This window comes from Porites lutea, chromosome 8 (genome assembly GCF_958299795.1).
Source record: "Porites lutea chromosome 8, jaPorLute2.1, whole genome shotgun sequence".
Lineage (NCBI taxonomy): Eukaryota > Metazoa > Cnidaria > Anthozoa > Scleractinia > Poritidae > Porites > Porites lutea.
In genome coordinates, this window is record NC_133208.1 from 15,537,988 (window position 1) to 15,559,811 (window position 21,824).

At 39.2% G+C, this 21,824-nt stretch overlaps 1 protein-coding gene across 1 annotated transcript in view; it reads left to right on the top strand.

Annotated features, from left to right (window-relative positions):
- Window positions 1-19,686, top strand: part of LOC140946638 (probable G-protein coupled receptor CG31760) — a 38,756-nt gene extending 19,070 nt beyond the window's left edge. The window contains exons 8-10 of the mRNA XM_073395751.1: window positions 14,218-14,323; window positions 14,834-14,977; window positions 18,462-19,686. Of these exons, the coding sequence (XP_073251852.1) occupies window positions 14,218-14,323; window positions 14,834-14,977; window positions 18,462-18,698 (487 nt within the window). The 3' untranslated portion in view covers window positions 18,699-19,686. The remainder of the gene's footprint in view (window positions 1-14,217; window positions 14,324-14,833; window positions 14,978-18,461) is intronic.
- The last annotated feature ends 2,138 nt before the right edge of the window (window positions 19,687-21,824 follow it).

Sequence of the window (21,824 nt, forward strand, 5' to 3'; positions counted from 1 at the left end):
AGTTTATATAAAAGAGTTGTTGCAAAAGGCAAAATATCGTGATCTCTTCACAAATTCTCCTAAGTCATTCAAAGAAGTAAATAGAAAACACTGTATGACAAATATACAGGTTGTTAGAGGGATTTTGTACTTCTACCTATTGCCCTAGGTCTATGAAGAGTGTAGCCCACAAGCTTCGAAACCAGTTTTTTCGAATATTTGAACACGTCAGATTGGAGTCCGTCCACTGTTTCTTCCTTAACACTTTTGCTTTAATAGATATCTTCAATGCATTAAGACTTTTTTCTCGTTTTTGACTGTTATTTTTGGTTTAGACCATAGGGAGCTTACGTAACGTAAGGTTATGTTATGTAACTAAAGGTTACCACGGATACTGAATTTCTTTTGACGTACTTTGTTGTTAGCTCGTTCGCTTTCAAACAATGAACATTGACAGCATTCTTCTTAAGATATTTTCTTTCAGACGACCTTCTCTAAAATGGCTTGAAGTTTTGAAATTCTAGACGTTATTTTTGCCTTGCCTATTTTGCACTTGGCAACGTTATCCGACGTGCGTCACTAGGCCAATATCAGCCGTTGCTATTTCAGTATTTTCTTCGACGATTACCACAAGAAAATTCCCAAATTTCATTTTGGACAATATCGAATAAACGAGTACAACTAAGATGAAGGGCTGCCGAAGAGGTTGTATTTGAATGGTCACGCTAGAGGGTTCCGTCCACAGACTAGAAGGTCGTAGATAAAAATATTTACGTGTCCCCGTGATTAACTTTCAAAGTTTAAAAGAATTTATAATAAGTGCGGTTTCCCTGAGGGCCCCCGATGTGCGTGTTGGGTTTAATTTAACGTTCTTTTATATGTTGAGTACAGTTTGCCTTGACGAAGTGATTGTATTTTAGTATACGTCACGGCTTGGACCGAACGTTCTCGAGAACACGCGATGCCATCGTACTTTTGGGAATCGCTGTTTCGGTTTTTAACCCAATAATCGCCGAACACCCAACCCTGTGATTTCTTATCGATTTACGGAGAATATTTACAGCAACCGCGGTCCACAATGGGTCATGTAATCCTCAATATTAAAACCAACAATGAAAACATAATGCTCTTTAAATAGACTCGGTGGGTTGGATCATTGATTAGTGCCGCTTTGATTGTTTTTCGAGAAAACACGCACGCCTCCTGACGAGGCAAATGCTGACAGCCAAACTTAATATATTCTTCAGCATACCTTTACTTCCTCCTTACTACATCATTTTTTTTTTCGCTTGCTGGCGTATTTTTAGGCAAGACTCAAAGGCGTGACCTACATTGAAGCAAGACCGGTCCATCGATGTGCGTGATATACTTATCAATACCGAATGTGACATCGACGACAGTTGATGCGTATCAGTCTCACCGGGGAATTATCTACGTCATGACAAATTACTGTCTTATAGCCCACTCGCTTTGAAGTGTTATTTCGTAAGCTGGCCACGTTCAGTGTGGAATAAGTTGCACAACTCAAGCAGCTATACATGTATTTCGCTTTCGCGCGTTAACACAAACTTCTCGCGTAACTTAAAAAACGAAAATTGCCTCCGAGGTTTCATTTCTTCTCTATTTCGGCATTTATGGTGCATATGGGAAAGGTAAGTGTTTTTGCATTTTTTTCTTTCTTCTTCTTCTCTGCTGTGAAATTATATCATCAGGCAAGTTTGGGTATTCTTATGGTTTTTTACTTCATCCCCTTTATTCCAAAACTTAGTAAGTCCACAAAAGACGTTCGATGCCGTCGGAGATGAAAAGTTCTCCATGTGGCTCAGATGGTATTAATTCCATTTGCGGTCACTCTATTTTCAGCGTATTTTGACAGCATATGTCCCTCTTAGTGTACGGTTCCAACCAAAAAAATCGACTCGATGATGTGTAAATTCATTCCCACTCTAACATGAATATGCTTTCAGCTGTTGTTATTTTGAAGTCATTTTCAAGATCGATGAACATTGAATGAAGTATTATTTTAACTTCTATAAGGAGCTTGAGTAGTTCAGTTGAATATTGGCTGATTTATATAGATAACTCTGTTTTCCTTGCGTGACCTTTCGTCTAGAAGAGGTTTGCGCGAATTTGATAACTCCTCCTTGAATTGAGAATCGATATGATTAACAAAAAATCCCGCTTTTACACATTAGCAACAGAAACTGTGCATAAATTCAGCTCTGACAACAGAAAGTGACGTCATTTCAAGGCAAACACGTCTGTCTCCCTTAGTTAATTATTAAATGCCGTCCAGCAATATATAGAGGGTGATCTGAAGCAATTGAGCTACAAACACAGCCAAAAGCGATCGGGTGAGAGCCATGGATACAGAACACGATGTTTTTTTACGGCGGCAAACTGATTGTTAATGCTATTTCAGTAATCGCGATGTTTCCCTCTGTAGATGAGAGAGTGTTTTAAGCGTGGTATAATGGGATGTCTACCATCAAAGAAACGGGATGAAGAAAATACCTCGAGCGATACAAGCTCGACAGCGCAAAGAGTACATCCCAACCGCAAGGATGCCTCGAAGAAACATGAAAAATCGGTTCTCGCGCCGACGATTCAAATGGTGAACGAAGATACATTAAAACTTCTTAAGGAAATCGGCGAACTGAAGGTTTTTCAGACAGCGAACAATGCCGATCACAAAAGAAATATCGACCTCCATCAGGACATAATCCTCGCACTAGAAAATCCCACCAAAGGAAGTAACGCGGTCACGTCGCTATCAAGTGCAACAGAAAGCAATATGAAATGAATTAGAGTTTCGAATTCATGCTGAAGGGCAAACACTGCGAAATATACACAAGATGGAGAAATTTATTCAAACCCGCTGTAGGAATCGCTTAGTAGTTGTTGAATAAATTGAAAGCTAGCGGACACACTGCCATGGGGCAATTTCTTCGACTCCACTCTTCTCTTGTTTTGTGGATGTTAAGTGGGTTTTATGGCCAGGTTTCTGCGGCTGCTACAATTGGTGGTGCATTTTGACTCGGGGGATTTATCGCCTGGCAAGAAAACGCAGCAGATGGAAAAAATCCAAGCCTCGATCGTTGTGAAAACTGAAAAAAGATTGTAGCGGGGACAGGAAAAAGGCACATGCATGATACCTCTAGCCAAACTGCCGACTCAGTCAAACCAACATCACTAATGTTCTTTTTTTCGGCGTGAAGATTAAAAAAGAACAAGGAAAAAAAAAATGAAAACAGAAATCTACGAGTCATACGAAAGTGAAGGTGGAGGTCGGTTCTTTGCCCCAGTTCAAATTGACAGTTATAAACATGGTGAAATTTAAGTGAATTTATTTAATAGCAGAGGAACATTGTTTGAATTTTCAAGAAATGTCTCTGTATGGATGGCCTTGCCACCGGTGGAAGAAATTCCTGATGTAAATAGATCTTGGCGTTATTAATATTCATACAGTGTAATGTAGAATTCTATTTTCTTTAAACAAACAGACAATGTATGTTCATTCATTCGTTTTAGAATTCAAGTCCTTCGTGAATCGATGCTGCTCACCATTGCTAACTGTATATACCCAATCCGACGAACCAGTCGAAAATTGCAGCTTTTTAAACACACCGCGGCAGTATTTTTTGTTCGGTTGAGAAATAATTTTCGTATCCACTGATTTGAACGGTTGCATTGCTATAACACAAGATGTTATTTTCTAGCGATGAAATAGACACTCGCCTCGATCATAGATCCACTAAAATTCTTATAGAAATTGTACTGAAATTGCACGGAGAAACTTATTGCAAAAAAAAAGGATAAAATAGGAGCACCCATTCGCAGTAATATTTGCAATGTAAGAAATAAACACTGCAGTAAAAATTAAAAGAACGAAATTCAGAAATTTGCATACAAGTCACACTGTTGATTAAAAAATTTGACACAAAAATAGATGAAAACGTATTTGATCGCATTGACGGAATATTTCTTTAAAATTATTTATTCTAAGTTCTCTAAAACACTCTGCTATACAAAAACTATGCAATAAAACTGACCACTTTGTTAAAAAAGGCCATCCCAGTGTCTTGTCAGTATTGATTTAAGCTTGTATTTAATTTTTAGTGTTTAGCGCGCTTGAAATTCGAAATTATGGTCTGGTTGACGCTTTTTAGCAGCTTATTTTTCGGGATTATGTCTACATATTTTTTATGTATTTATATTTATTTTCACATAATTTTTACCGGTTTTATTGATACCGGTTTAGACTTATCTATACCAAAATTGATTTCGTACCAAAAATTATGATTTTTGGTGGGTATTAAGTTGTTTCGCTTTAACAAGTCTTTTCTGTTTTTGCAATTACGATACCCACCTTTTGCAAATAAGAACAGCAATGGTATTGTAGAGAGAATGGCCTCTAGCAAGCCCCCCTCCCCCTCCCCCTTACCCTAAACCAACACCACTCTCCTCAGCTGCTCTTTTGTTTTCTCGAAACTGGCCTTAATAAAAGTAACTGACGTTAGATTGAATTTCTGTGGATTTAGGGAAATCGTTTTGAGATGTGTGTTAGTTGCAACAGAGAAATCTATTTGCACCAGTTATTTATTGATAACCTCTTGAGGATGATTTGGCAAATAAGGGAAGCTTTTTAGCCCGCTGGGCTTGCGTCGGTAGTGACAATTTAAGGCATATTGGTTAGATCCTTCCAACCATCGCTACAAACGAGGAAATGTAAGGAAAAAACGGTTTGTCGCAGTTGCCGCTGTCTGAGATTTTCCAATTGGAAGAAAGTCTCTTTTTTGTTCTCTCCGTGGTCAGGAAATTTTGCACAAAGCCAAGGAACTTGCTGTTGTTGTTGTTGTTGTTTTTGGTCCAATGAGAGGCAACCCCAATGCGTTGTGTCGCACAGAAAACATCAAAACGGAAATATACTGTCTCCAATGAGATGTTTCCTTGAATCTCTGGCGTTTAAGCCCAATATCAGTAGTTATATTCTCCACACTGTTTGCTTTCTTTTCTTATACTACTATTGTCGAGAATTTGTGGAAATATCAGGACATGCTTTAGTATATAATTTCCGAGCAGTTACCTCCCACTTCGATCTCTGTATAGGTTTAAGCCTTACCGCTTTCTTGTTTCTTTGCTCCTGTTTGTTGTCTCTCCTCGCCCAGGTGTGTAATCGAGACACGCGAGACACATCTGGGAATAGCCCTGTGATGGACTGATACCCCGTCCAGGAGCGGGCAGTAGCCGTACTCCGAGATGCCCGGCGCAGGTTTAAGGCTCCGGCCTTGTGGGCACATGTGCAGGTGTGCACCTTTACTTCTTAGCGATCATTTCATTAATTCTCTACTTGTGTCTGATACGTTTGCTGATAGGGAGAAACTAGAGGTTGGTCAATTATTTTTGCCGATGCGGACGAAATCCTTAGCGTGACCATGCAAACGAAACGTCTTCTGCAATAATTTGGCCTTGTGTTGGATGAAATTTTTGTGAATTTTGAGGTTAAACAGTTAATTGTGGTACGTCATGCATGAGTACAGTAAGACGTCGGGGTGGACACTAGAGGACACTACTCATTACACGATTGTCCATTTTGCAAAGGTGCTCTTAAGGAGAAGCTCATTTGTATATTCAGACAGTGTAATCACTGTAGTCTAATTTCTGAGACTGAAGAGCTGGACCAGAAACATTTCTAACCCATCGAATAAATGGCACCCGAAGCATCGCCGGAATATTGTCACTTAGTGGCTATCCGCTCCAGCAGATGATATTTATTTACTTTGCAAATGGGTTGGTCTAAAAGCAGTTTACAAGCGCAGATGCCGCTGTGAAATCCTATGTAATTTTCTCAAAGCTATGTCAGCCTGGTAGGACACTGTCGTCCTTCTCAGGAGCTGAACCTTTTTTTAGTAAACGGAACGTCGAAAAGAAAAAAAAGAGAACAAGATAAACAGGTGTCGATCAATCAATTTTAAACGAGGCTCTGGCATGATTTTCTCAGGAGAATTAAGCACTTCAATTCCTCTGTGATTGTCTTTGCAAAAAAAGGACTCTCTTTTGCAAATACAGACAAATTTCGCAGATTCGGTTCTAATTTTAAGGCAAGCAATTTCTGTCATACTATATTGTTCAAGAGCCCCTAGGGTGACTAATGCCGATTCACGGCATGGTTTGCTTTGTCTGTCTCCTTTAATTGGAATAAAAACCCACAAAGCCTTTGGGGTAAAAGTGCAAGATTTGTCACGTTAAAGCGAACGATAACTAATCAATTTTGATTTTTGTGAAAAAGAGGATATTTTATCTGGAATTGAAAACTTGCAGAATCATCGCAGTTTGTCCATTAGTTACCTAGAAAGAAAATCAGGTTGAAACAATTGTTATACTAACTCCTTATTAATATCCCAAGACTTTATCCAGTCGTAACCTCATCGTGTTCCGCTGTCCTTGACAACAGATCGTTTAAATCATTTTACATTAGAAGCTTCTACCAATGAGCGACCTTTCAGGCGACCAAAGAGCTGAACGTTAACTTTGTGTGAAAATTTTAAGGCTGTGAAAAATCGAAAAGCATTATTCGTTAAATTGATATCTTGAGCTCAGCACTACTCATAAGCGAAACACAATTTTTTGGTCGCAATTTTTGATTGTCAACCAAGAGAATACCTCTTGGTGAACACTCAGTATAATGATATTCGTGTACAGCATGTTCCCTTTTAGTCATGGACCGTTGATCGAGAAATTTGGTACGTTTGGATTCGGGGGTTGAAGTCGACTGTCGTTAATTTTTATTTTAGTATTTTTTTAGTTCATGAAACGGTCAGAGTTTCTTGTGATATACACTCGCTCGGCTGTTTTACCATTTGCTGGTAATTCTTTAGGCATCAATAATGAATGAAAAAAATTATTTTTGCCTTCCTTTCGGTGACGTCGTCTTCCTTTTAAATCTGCAGACAACATGTTTTGCTTTTTCCATGCGTTTGGTCTTTATTAAGAAAATACATTAACGACATTGATGAGTCACTGTAGTCGCATTTGCCTCAGTCGCTGGATTGATATTTGCACGTCGTTGGCAGCTTTAATTGAAACTCAGCGCGAGTCGATTGTGGGAGAATACATTAGGCTGGACTTAAGACATTACATTGTCTTGTTAATCCAACCGGGTTATTGGGCAAAAATGTGTCCATCTCGTCTGTAGTGGTTAATTGTCTGATAAGATGCGAGCCTTTGTAATACCTAGTCGCCGTTTCTGCCAGGTGCAGGTTTTAATGCAGATGTTTTAATTTCTCACGCTTCCCAACGACGTGTATTTTCTCGAAAGATCGAAAATAAGGATAACACGCCATAAAACAAGAGCGTACCACGTTGTTCCTTGAAGAACATTTGATAACAAATATTAAAATATGAAAGGACGAACGCAGAGTATTGAATGGTTAACGTTCAGATTTCACTTTGTGATCCACCTACCAAGTGTTTAGTTTTTTAGATAAACGAGAGAAGATAATTCATTGTGGCGGGTTGTCTTTTCTAATTATAAGTAATTTTGTTTTGTAATAACTTTGTAATGAGCGTCCGCCCCCTCCCTTACCCAAGCAAACCCATTCTCGAATTTTCGATCAGCCAGTGACAATTGTTTTCCTTGCGCTTCGATTGGTTTCTGCAATAATTTGGCTGTTCATAAGAATGTGGTCAAATCAATTTTCCGTCCGAACATTTTAGAATTAATATTCATAATTTGGTAAGTAGAAAATAAAAGGCAAACTTCCAAGACATTCGAATACAATACACTTGTTTCATGATTGTCTGAATTCAAGATTTCAATGCTTACGTAACTAGATATTAAGTAGCCTTTAGTTGACTAACATTCTCTTGTTTCCTTGTGTGTTGCGTTTGGTCTGAACAGACTTCGCGGAGCTTAGTTCAGTTAATTCAGTTTTCATTTAGACGTAGAAAATGCACCTAAAATCATTGTTTCAATTCATAACTAACGAAATATTTCCTCCCATAATGCGAAAAAACTTTCATTTTAACTCTCTTGAGAAAGGCCTCTAGTGGTGGCGCCAGTGGGTAGCTATGGCCGGGTAAAGAAAATTAGCCACTTCTTAAGCGTCAACAGTATAAGGACGTACCTTTTATAGCCAAAATATGTAAATCTTTATGACTTCCCTCAGCAGTCTTCATTTGAAAGACTACATTTTACTATTAAATCCACGGACTTAAAGTTAGAACCACCATTTACATAATAATATTTTACAACATTACGATGGCTCTGAAATATAAGAGCCCAACTAATGTATTTCTCTTCTCCTTATCTTGTCACGTACCAAAACATGGTTTTCAAAACCATCGCCATTGCCATCGCCATTTTGACAATACTGGCGATGCTCATCATTTCTTATAAATTATCTTATCTGGGTAAATGGTTCTAGATTTTAGAGTCTGTTTGTGCTCCTTTTTTAAAGGTTTACCCAGATGTATAAATGGGTACCGGCGACAACTGCAGGGGGTAACCCTTCGATGGACTAGCACCCCGTCCAGGGAGGAGGTAGCAATACTCCTAGGCATGATTCAAGCTAAGGAAACCGGGGTAAGCGCCGGCAGTTTTGGCCTTTACCTTACCTTTACGTGAGTGAAATAGGTTCCAACTGTACAATTTGAGTCTGTGGTAGACTTGGCTACAAGTCGAATGCCTTTGTCTCCATAATTACAGGTGACCCATTAGTTTACATAGGTGTGGCCCACAGACAAGGTCAGACACAAAAAATTAAGGCTACCTAGTACACACGGCACCGAACGAATTTTCGACCGGCTGACACTGACTCAGCCACGCTGTTTCCAAAAAGGGACGTAGGGCCTGATTACATGGAGGTGGGGGCCCCCAGGAAGATGAGGTATCCCGCTTAGGTGGGGTAGCTTGCCTCTGTATATAATCTCCCATTTTAATTTGATCACGTTTACATGATAGGTTGGGTGACCCGCCGCATCTTACCTCGCCTATCTGGGGTCCCCCATCTCCATGTAACCAGGCCCTAAATAGGGGAACAAGGGGGCGTTACTATACCTGTACGCTAGTATGCACGCGCACGTACCCGGTGAAAAGTCAAAAATTAATCAAAACAAAGAACAAAGTATGGTCAAAAATGGTTTAACAGGCTGGAAAAAACGAACCGCTGAATAAAGGGCAAACACTTATGTAACCCTGTTCTAACTGTTGTTTGAAAAAAAAAAGAAAACAACTACTTTTTGAGCCCATGTCTTATCACGCGGACTGGTTCAAGAAACCAGGGATGTACAGGTCATAAAAAAACCCTGAAAGTCAGGAAATTTACGAATTTCATTTTCCAGGCCTGCATGGAAAGTCATGGAAAATTAGAGCTGTGTTTGTTAGATTAATAACTGAAGATGTCAAAGCAAGAAAAAATTATGGCAAAGTCATGTCATTAAACAGATTCTTTGTTTGTTGAACTGAGTTATGTAAAAAAAATACCTTCGTTTAGCTGTCGCTTTCGAAAAGTTTCCAGAGGATTGTTTTGAAACTTTTCGAAAGCGACAGCTAAACGTAAGAAGGTCATGGAAAAAGTCATAGAAAATCATGGAATTTAAAGAGCTCAAAAGAGAACGAACCCTGTGAAACGTTTTTCCGCTTTCGTTACACTAAAGCAAAACAGACGCCTTTTCTGCTGGGAGATGGATAGCAAAGGATAATCGCCTCCCGAACTGCAGCCAATCAGACAGCGCGAAAAGCACTACAATCGAATCTCTATGTGCGACCACCTTTCGTACGCGACCATCTATCCAAAACACCAAAATTTTCCCAGTTTAAGTCTTACAGTTGGAACCGCTCGTAAACGACTACCTCCTGTAAGCGACGGCGACCACTATTTGGAGCTAACGGTTTAATGCTTTTCTATTGTTTTCAACCTCTTGTAAGCGACAACTTGATGAGTTTTGTGATCTCTTTTGGTCTCCGTGTGTACTATCCTACTTTTAATATACGAAGAACTTTTAATAGTAACAACATGGAACTGCACATATCGCAACTTGGAATTGCACGCAATAAAGTCTCTTCCTTAAAGAAGATCTGTCCGGACTTCTTCTCGGAAGAAATCGCCCGTGGTTCGACTCCCGTATAAAGCGACCACTAAGTCTTCGACGCATTTTGGGTGGTTGCTTACGGGCGGTTCGATTGTATTCACTAGTTTGGTATATAAACATAGCTTTATTGTAATTTTTCTCTTATTTTATCTTTATTTGGTGGTCACGACTTTATTTTCACCGTGGCAGAAAACCTTAAGTAGCAATTTAAAATAACGCAAACGCATTTTATTTGTGTTTTGTTGCTTTAACTATACGACTTGAGCCGTGGATGGAATAAAACCACAACACAGCTGAATTGTCATAACGACACGTTAACAGTCGTGGCATCAAATATTATTAGCTTGTTAAATTTATTTGTGATAATATGTTGCGAAGATAAAACGTTGAACTTTGTTTCGACAACGACCCTGACATATAATCATTTACGCACAACCGGTGTCAGTCGAAAGCATTGTCATTGTCGAAAGTGATGTTACTTCAAAGCACGTTCTCCAGGCCAGATGCTGAAAATTAAAAACGTGGGATAATTAATTAATGTGCATTAACACAAATTATAAGGAACACGGAAAGAAATTACTAAATTACTCTGAAGAAGGAAGCGCTCAGTTTGCATTTTAGTTCCTTTCGTTTTTGGGTCAGTCCATTCCCAGGTGGTAGCAGATTTCTGAGTCTGTGAACAAAATCTAATGATGTGCGCGTTGAAATGAAACTCTTCTTCAGCCACTTATATTGTAATATGGTTTTGTATGCTTATTAGTTCTAACGTTTGAGTCTGTGGATGAAAACTTGGTGTGACCTTTCAAATGGAACCTTTCTAGCAGCTATTTTACTGCATGGTACGTGTTATTAGGTATATGTGGTTCTGACTCTTTGAAGCCAGTATGCAAAGTCCTACGATATGAAAATGCATTCAAATAAAATATCTTTGGCAGGACATTCACATAACACTATTCATTAAGTATGTTGTTCTAACTTTGGAGTCTGTGGATGAAATCCTGTAGTGTTATTGTTCAAATGAAACTTCTTCCGCAGTACTTTCACATGGAAATATTTCTTTTCCTTGAAAGTAAGAAATTTTAAGTTTTCCTATAATTTTGACGTTTGGTACTTTTAGGAATGAAAGGAACACTTAATCATGCTGAGTTTACAACTTGTTACACCTGCTTTCTGCTCGCGTGTTTATGACGTCCCAAATTTACCATTTAATTTAAGAGTGTTTGTTCAACTTAGCCCGACGCACGTAAACCAACTTTTTAATTAACGAAAGTACGTCATAGCTTTCATCAATGGTCTCCATTACCCTTGGCCTGAGGGAAATTCTGTTTTTCCTGAATTTCGAACAAACTCTCAAAGGTCGTTGCTATACGTGTTAGGTGTCATATAATACTATGATCGTTGTTTGCTAGCTGTCATTTTTTAATGATTATCCTCGGAATTATTTGCAGTTTTTGCCCGGGGGGTACTCCTGGGAATTCTTGGTGGGGATGTGCTGCCCGATTCTCCAATTCCTGACCCTATTTCTGACCAAAAAATGTGAGTCATTTTTCACATTTGTTTTCAGACCTGGCTTAAAATCCATTTCGAATACGCAGATTTCTCGTTCCTTCTGTACTCATTTGGGATTGAAACGATACATATGTTCATACACTCTCGTAGTTCCCTCGAAAACCATACCCGGTTCCAGACCAAAATGGGCAAAGATGGTGCAAAAAACGGTGCAAAATACCTACCCTTTGGGGCGGCACATACCTATATGGCTTATATATGGAAGTAGCCCCCCGGGAGCTTTAATTTGTCGTTCTTAGTAATTTTAAAAAAGCAAACGTCACAAGAACTTTACCCGGCGAAGTTACATTTATGGTCCATATCTATAGTTACTATACGTCTATGCTGCTATTCTTGCTAGCCTTAAAAATAATTGCCAAGATGTTGGTGATACTAAAACTTGTTTTCAATAAAATGTTGGTCATGCGGCCCGCTGCCATCTTGAAATATGATGTTGGAACCTCAATTTGTCATTTTTTTTGGATGGCCAGCAGAGTTTTGAGGGTTTTCAAGTGCTGTATTCTTGTCACAATTGAAAATATGAAAACAAGTTTTTTTGTACGTTTCGGAGGACAAGTGTTTACGACCAATGTTTACTTGTGTTAAAAGGTTAAACAAAAAGATCATGTAGTTTAGCTCGTACATTGACCACGATGCGTTTCGGACTGGTCAAGTTGTACAAAGTTAAAATTAAAATCGTAGTCGCCTTGAATGAAAGAAAAAAATCGCCGCGGCTTCCCCCTAACTGGCTGCACTAAAAAACTGCATTTTCGCACGGAACGTATTTGTAAGGGTTGAAACCAAGGCCAGCCACATAAACTTCTATCTGTTCCCTGCAAATGTCTAGGCTTTGTAATGCTAACCCTCATAAAGTGAACAAATCCTGTCTATACAGACTAATCAATAGGCCATTTGGTATCATTTATATTCTACTGAAAACTCAAAAATGCTTAAGGGTCTTTTTTTCCTGTGGAGCAAGTTAAGTGTCATTTATTGTTGTTTAAGATGTACTACATTTGAAAACGTGACATTCATCTGTATAGCTCTTTGAAAAGGCTAGCGCTCAAAACATTACCTTTTAAATATTCTTACGTTGAATCGGAATTTGCTTTATGGACTCACATGGTAAAACGAAAACTTTGCTTTACTAAAGCATAATTTCTCCCTCCGATGCAGTATCCAAGCAGCCCTTTTATCACTCGAAACCAATTTTTCTTCCTTTTCATTTACCGAGAGCCCACCACTTGACCTACAAATAATGGTCTGCTCATGCGCAATGTCGTCCAACTGTGTTTGGCTGCAAATAATATTCTGCTCATACGTAAAAGAAAGCACGCTTTTTTCCTTCTTGCGATCGCTTTTGCGTGAAAATGGCTGATCGCTTCGCTTCCCAAGGATATCACTAAAAAACAAACTCGGTCATCGAATGATAAGACAATTATTGAACTCGGTTATCGCAAAATATCGTGATTTGTCGGTGTCTCGCAGATCAATTATTTGCCTCAGCCGATCTGCTTGTTACTGACAAATCACGTTATTTTGCTCAACCTCGTCCAATAATTGTTAATAATTCATTTTGGGAACAATTACAACGATCTCAATGTACGATAAAGGTGGTTCCAACTCGCTGTTCCTTTCGGCAGAGAATTTTTTTAATTCCAATAAGATTACCAGCATTACAAACGAAACCAATACTGAACGACCCATGTTTAGCCTGAGAAAACACCCGACATTAAGCGACGCCATCCCTGATTTCCCCGCGAAATGACATCAGAGAAACTAGCGCAGAAATTCCATACCGATGACGCGCCACTACCCAGATCTGGGCAGTGCTTCTGATTGGTTGAAAATCCATCCAATCAGAACTACAACCAGGATCTGGGTATTGGCGTGTCATCAGTATGGGGGGAATTTCTGCGCTCATTTCTCTGACATCATTTAGCGGCGAAACCAGTGGTGGCGTCGCCAAATGTCAGCTGTTTTCTCAGGCTAACCCGTACACTGTTTTCTTGTTGTTTGAGGTGGTTTTTAACGGTCAGAAATATAAACGCACCAATTACTGATTGCGAGTCTTCATAGCCAATAACATCACGGCTTAACTGACAGACGACCAATAACACCGCGACGTAATTGACCAATCAGATCAATAACCAGAGTATAATACCATCAACTGACGTGGTACAACTCACTTTGACTCTGAAGATGACTACCGCACAGGTTGTCGAAACGTTAGTCACTGTCAACAACAACAGTCCTATTCAGGACATACGTTCACCCGGACGATCAAACTCAACCTACTTTTAAAATGACTCCTGGGTTCAAACTTTTCACGGTCAGAAATATGTACGTTAAAACAAATTGATATTTAGAAACGAGAAGGGAATAAGAACCGAAATGCGTCCCGCAGTGGTTTATTGGATCGTTAATGGGGACGCGCCGGTCAGCTATTGGCCATTTTTTTCCTGCCCCTATAAACAATCCCAAAGTCTTTGCAAAATAGTTCACCCGGCCTAGGTTTCCTCTCGTTTCTAAGTGCCGAAATATGACAGGTCTATTTTATTTATTTCTTTATCTTTTTTTCGCATAATTTCTTTACAGACTTTTTATTGGAAACTTGGCTGGACCTGATATGATTTACCTGCTGGAGTTCTTTCGAGTTCAGCTCAGCGTCTCTGTTCTTCTAGGACTTGTATTTGTACCAAAGGTATGTACCACCGCGCAGGTCTATTAGAATCCATATACCGTGAATCCCCCGCTGTGTCCCTCTCTCTCTAATAAGCCCCCACCTTTTTCAGGAGAAGAATGTTAGAAAGCCCCCCCCCCCCCACCCCCCGCTCCTCCCCCTTCTCTCTTTATGTCTCCCCTCCCCTCCCCTCCCCTCCCCTTATATTCTTAAATGATAGACTGTTTTGGGACACCAATAGAAGGGACGTGACGTCACTTGATCATAAATTGTGACGAAATAAATTTATGCCTCGTTTTTATTGGTCAGTAAAATCAAAATGATGGATATCTATTGAACGTTGTGTACCGTCAAGTCCATAAAAACATATAAAAAAGGGAATCTAACAGGCTTCATATCCTTTCCACTTTATTAACTATAATTACACGTTAACCCCTAAATCACCCTGGCTGGGCTTGTGAATGAAAACGCTTTATATATCCGAGTTTGGAGTTTTAAGCCTTACGTTATTCTTTCTCTGCTGTTGTTCAGATAGTTCGTGTCGTTAAGGGCCGCGGTGATGTGTTTGATACAAGTGGTCGGATTGCGTCCGTGAAAGGGGCCGCTCTAAGTATGCCACCAGGTGGGACCTCAGAAGGAACTGTGAACTTGGGCCAAGAAAACGAAGATCTTAAGGTTTGTTCTCCTTGTTATCCATGCAGCGTGCACAGAAAGTCGTGTCCGATAGCCCGGGGCTAGTGGATTTTGGTACTGGGCTAGTGAATACTGTTCAAGTTGACTAGCTCGACGGGCAAGGGAAATTTTCTGGGGGAGTTCAAATTATAGAAGAACTACGATCAATCCTTCTCGTCAAAATTTGTTTCAGCTTAATTAAAATGTAATGACTATTCGGTTAGTATCTGCTAGCTACGGGTAAGCTGTAAAACTGACTTGTGCCCTGCCTTATAGCCCTCGGGGGCGTGGCAGGGGGGGGGGGTACTTGGGTTAATTTTTGCTGTGTATGTGCCGCTGGCCTCTCAGATGCCGTACACCATTATAGTCTATTCTGTGGCCAATTATAGACGCCATCTTAGTCACTTTTGGGCAAATATGTAATTTTCGCCATCCCAACTTAGTCACTTTCTATTTTTATGAATTGACCCATTTTTTACATGGACTGAAGAACACTTTACTTTTCATCTACCATACACACATTCTTGTACGTTTTTACTGTCTAACCCAAAAAATCAGAAAATGTGCGACCCCATTCTAGGAACTCTCTTGAAAATACGACCCCATCCAGCGGTACATCTCCATTAGCTTCTTATAAGAAAGTAGTTAGTAACGTCTGCGAAGCAGCGCCGATATCCTTTTTCTGAACACCCGCCTGACTTAACGAATTACCGGAAGTGCATTTCGAGTTTCCTTTCATCCTGGCCACGGTTCCTGAAAGGCCAATGAGCACTAATCCAGGAGTAAAATTTTGTTCCACCTTTTGTATTTACCTTCCTACGCATTGCTTACGGTAACATTCTATGTTATCATCGCTGAATCTCGGCATTAAAGACACAACAGTATTTTATAACCTCGAGTGAGTGACATGTTCTGAGATAAGAAAACCTTGCTTGAAATTTCGCTTAATCCTGGATTAAACTTAATCATCTTTCGGGGAACCGGGCCCTGATTGGTAAATCCACAATGCAAATCCTGTTACAAAGGTGGGAGCCCAGAACAAGCATTTGGGTGCTGTTTCGCAGACGAGTTAACCAGAGTTTAGTTTCGTCTGTCCTTCTACGATGCTCTGTATACTGTATTGAAACTTAGAAATCTCTAAATCGAAAAAAAACACCTACCGTATATTGAGCATTTTTTGTTATCAAATAGTAAAATGTATTTGTAAAAGGTGACTGGGTGGGGGACTCCTTTTTCAGTTCTTTACATACTGGATCGAATCATGTAATAATGAAACCATATAATAAGAAATATGTATCGATAGCTTTATAAAGTTCAGTCAGTCGCCATTCACAAAAAACTTAACACTTTAAAAATAATGAAAGTGAATATGATCTTCGCAGTAGAATGAACAACCTATTAATAATCATAGTAATAGGACTGAGTGGAGTCTAATTCGGTCTATTGTTATACATTGTACTCTGTTGTACTCATTGTACTCATTGTACTTATCTGTCTTCTCATTGGCTAAGAGCCTACAGCTAATTTTTGAAATCAGTGCAACCTATAGATGAGTTAGTTATCTGCTAGTCTGTAGGTTGCGCGCGCAATGCATGATTTCCAATAACAATATCAATTCAGGTTCCTTGCGACGATCATTCTCGACCCCAGTGCTTACGGGTTTGGGAATGCGCGCGTAAGCTCTGGGAAACTCTGCGCCGGAGTAGCCAAAATCTGGCTATTTGGGCCTCACAGCGCATGCTCTTTGTCCAACCAAGCTCAACCAAAACTTTTTACTTCTTTTATATCTACTTCATCGCTAAAGTCTTGCGCTGCTTCGGTATTAGAACTGAAGAAATACAGTTACAGAATTTTCAGGTAACCAGGGCTCTTGTCGTAGCTGCTGGAAAATACCGTTAAACATTCCCAATCACAGATTTGAGACTTCAAGTTTACATATGCTTGACAGTTGATTAAACATTTGTGTGGACTACTTCACGAGGCAGTAAGTGAAACCCGAATGGCTTGTCAAAAATGCGATATCGTGGAAAAAGAGGACAACTATAAATATCTAGTCGCATTGTACACGTATCACTTTAGGGAGCAATTTACTTTTTTTGTTTTTTTTTTCTTGTAAGTCTGTATATGGGCAATTTACGACAAGAAGCTCAAGTTTTCATTCATACTAGTCTACTTCGTTTGATTACGATAACGTGGAAGTCAAAGAAAAATCAGTTATGTGTCATGCTTCTTAAATTATAGCTGGCAAAGATGTCAGTGTATTTTTATTTTATTTTTTCACATTCAAATCTTTTTTCTGGTTCAACTTTCGATATGTAGCTAAGCTATTTTCAAGAGATTTGAAAATTGGAAAATCCAGTAATTCTGTCTGATTAGTCGTGAAAATGTTGTTTTGGAATGGCTGAAATCAATTATCGGCCGGTCGTGTTTACTTCAACATTTCTAGGGAAGACCCCGCTCACACGCCAGACACGCCGCACGTTCAACCGCTCTCGTGCAAACTTGAATGGACCAATCAGAAACACTTTTTTTTGCTGAAACCAATCAGAGACAATCCTGCTCCAGGGTTCCCCAGAGCTCTTGATCTCTCTCCTCTACATGCGCAGAAGAGCTCTGGGTCGAGATTGTGCAACGATGTGTCTTAAAAACAATGTATAATAAAACAATTATGAGATTCGGTTTTTGTGATATCCTAAATAATCAAGGTCTCGGTAAGTGTTATCAGCCTCGGCCTTCGGCTCGGCTGATAACACAGTACCTCGACCTTGATTATTCCGGATATCACAAAAACTTCATCCAATAATTGTTTACAATCAACAAAATTATCTGATTTGTTTAATCACGAGTATGATAAGCGGCTGAAAAGGAACCTGAAAAAATTCAGCCTTGACCGGGAATCCGGCGAAGCCTGACCTTCGCGATGACCGGACGCCAAAAAAAAATTGATCAACTTTTCTGTGAATTTTCCATTAAAAACCTAAAAGAAAACGCTTTGTAATAGTCAAGTTTACCTATTACGTATTACCGAAAGTGAGGTCATTACAGACCACTCTCAGACCATGAGAGGCCTTGACGTAAGACATCAAGGCCGAGGTCTGAGTTTTCCCTGTAATGACCTAACAGACGAGGTTAATAAGTTATTTATTAAGTGGCCTTTTCATTATGGACCTGAGCAGGCGCAAGATCAGTCATAACCAACAACTGGTCAGCGGATAACTTAAAAAACACATCACCACAGTGAGTTGTACACTTGAGCCCGCGATATAGTCTGGTGACACGGGTCAGCGGTTACCCTTTTTGATGGCTTTCAATTGACCACAACATGGGTGTCCATAAGGATTTCTACCATATAATCATCATGTTAAACACATATTGAATATGCCTTGGACACCTAGTAAATCCCGGTCATTACAAGAAAACAGCCAATCAGAGCGCGCGTACTATTGTAGCCATATAGTAAAAGTGCTTTAACATTTCTGTTTTCCAGGAAGAGATTCGCAAGTTATACGGACAGCTTCAGCAAATGAAAACAGCCAACATGGAGGCGGGAAACAGGCATCTTGGCCGCTCATCTTCCCTCCTCTTTGGCGGCTCAACGCCTTCACTTCTAAACTCGTCAATCCCAAACAATAACGGTAGCATGGCTTGCTTGGTTTCCGCTGGGAAGGAAAAACGGCATCAAAGACTTTCTCCCGCAGCTGAACTAGTGAGCGATTTTGTTTGATTGGGGATTTGCTCGAAGCGTTGTTCACTGTTTATATTGGATTACGTACAGTATTAGGTCGCTTGAAGGAGCTGCAATTCGTATTGCAAGAAATCACCTCGTCCGACAACGATGATCCTAGCGGCAGCAGTCTGCATTTCAATAGGCGATTCTGTTTATCCGGCAAGATTGAAATATTTCTAGGAGAAGCATCTTAGGAAAAACCTGACTGTACATATTGTTGATTTTTAGTGATTTTAAACTTTCATTCTTGGTTCCGTAAAAACCCACACGAGAACCTCTGATCATCGGCACAGATTGAACCGTTTCTTATATTTATATGGTGCCTATTTGGCCAAATTTCTGTTTGAAGGTTCAGTTAATCTACAGTTCCTCATATCATTTGTTGCTGTAGTAATCATAATGTGTCTTCCTCAAACGTAGTGCAGTCGCAAATTTCCGTTTCCTAGACAGTTGTTGTCATGAACCCTTTCATTCCCAGAGCGAATGAGGACGTTTGGCAAGGCGGTTTTAACGTTTGAGTCTGAGGCCGAAATCCTGTGGCATTTATACGCAACCTCTGATCTTTGGTTTCACGTGGCAAAAAGAAACGACTGGCTCCGGGAAAGAGAGTGGCAAAAAGTGGATTTGTGCGTTCTACGCATGACTGTTGTGGCCTGGACCTGTTGTTGAAGGAGGTTAAAAACGTGAACATGACATCGTTGGAAGTACCTACAAAACTGTTTAATACAAAATTTAACAAAAAAAAAAGAACATAAAAATCTGCCGAACATCTTCTAAACAAGAATAGAGATATTAAGATTCACGTTTACGTCAAGCGGCAAACGTCAGATTCAAGTTGAGAATTTCTCAGAATAGAAAATTAGCAAATAAAAACTGTCCAGAAGTATTCTTATGTATATAAAACTGGAGTGAAACTACTTATTTTTTAGTTGAAGTAATAAACAGTTAACGACAATTACCACGTGGTACAAATTCACGTTTGCCGTTTAGCGTCTGAACGTGAATCTTTATCTCTCTAATTTTGCATGATTAAAATCCTTTTGAAGCAAAAAAAAAGAACGCCCTAGAACTGACTCGTCCCTAGTCGTCTCTTTTGTCTCCTAATTAAATATTAACGAGGGATTCCCATCGCCCCCTTCGCCGGAGTGCCATAATCAGGTCTCCCGCGACCGTTCCATGACCGGGTACTAATGATAAGAGACGACTGGGGACGAGCCAGGCCCTGGAATGTATATTGCAACGTTTAACTAAAGATGTAGAATGATTCTCATGCAATTTAGTGTTGAATAAATTTTTGGTTTATAAAAAAGTGTAGCTATCTTTATATATATATATCTCTATATGAAAACCTTTTTGAATATATATATATATATATATATACACCCGTTTTCAAAAAGGTTTTCATATAGAGTGATATATAGATAGATATATACTTTTGTTTTCTTGCACGTGCGCCCGTGTGAATTTTTCACTTGTTATTGTCCAACTTGTGAAAAATCTCGGTTCAACGATAAAGGTTCTCTGTTCCAACTTATCAAAAAAAAATTGAGAATGCACGAATATTGTCTGCAATTCTCTTGATTTGCTTATTCTTGAAAATGTAAGAAGAATAATTATTGCCGTTACAGGATAAGGGGAAAAACATCAAAGACTTTAATTTTTACAACAATGCAGATGAAATGAAAAAAAGTGTTTTGGAAACCGCTTGTTATTTTTCTGAGAAGGATGATGTGACGGTGGATGATGTCGGTATTGGATATGTGGGAAGGAGCAACAATATTATAGCAGTTAATAAAACGGACCAAGACGTTGACAAGGCTCATAGAAGTAGATTGTATCATAAACGTGATGAGCTGGTCATATATATTTTTGTGTCACCTATTTTCGTTTAGAACCACAGCTTGTTAGGCAACGTCTCACTGCTGAAGACAGAATAAACTCTCGGCCACAAACTTTTGAAATATAGTTTACAGTTTCTCTTAAGCACGCTCCTGGAGAGCAAATTTTTTGATACACTCCATCAATGAAAATGCTTCGCCACTGGCAAATGGTGTACCAATTTGGGGACCTCCGTTTCTACGAAACGACATAGAATATTAAAAATTGTTTTTTTGTGTGACACCTTATAACTCGGCTGTTTTCCTCATTCCTAAAATCAGTCCTTTTAATTCGCTATTACAAATTTGCATTGCAAGGCGCATGCATTTTCTAAAAAAATTCAAACGACATGTTCTTTTCAAATTGGAACAAAGAACCCGACGAAGAAAAAAATTATCGTTGTACCAATTTTTTTTCACAAGTTGGACAATAACAAGTGTAAATGCACACGGGCGCACGTGCAAGAAAACAAAAGTATATATCTATCTATATATCTCTCTGTATGAAAACCTTTTTGAAAACGGGTGTATATATATATATACACCCATTTTCTAAAAGGTTTTCATATAGAGAGATATATAGATAGACATATAGTTTTGTTTTGTTACACGTGCGCCCGTGCGCATTTTTCACTTCGTATTGTCCAACTTGTGAAAAAACTCGGTTCAACGATAAATTCTCTCTTCGTCAGGTTCTTTATTCCAATTTGTCAATAAAAAAGAGAATGCACGAATATTGTCTGCAATTCTCTTGATTTGCATTCTTTGAAAATTGAAGAATGCGGAATTCGGTCAGTTGTAGGTCATATCATTGTTGTAGTAACAGGATAAGGAGAAAATCATCAAAGATTTTCATTTTCACAACAACGCAGATGAAATGAAAAAAAAAAAAGTGTTTTCGAAACCGCTGATTTTTTTTTTTTTCTGAGAAGGAAGATGTGACGGTGGATGTCGACATTGGATATGTGGCAAGGAGCAAAAATATCATATAAAAACAATAAAACGGACCAAGTCGTTGACTAGGTTCATAGAAGTAGATTTTATCATAACCATGATGAGCGGGTCATACACATTAATGTCTCACCTTTTTTCGTGTAAAATCACAGCCTGTAAGGCCACGTCTCACTGAAGACTGAATAAACTCTCGGCCGCAAATGTTTTCAAGTTAGTTTAACAGTTTCTCTTAAGCACGCCCCTGGACAGCACATTTTTTAATACACCCCGTCAATGAAAATTCTTCGCCACT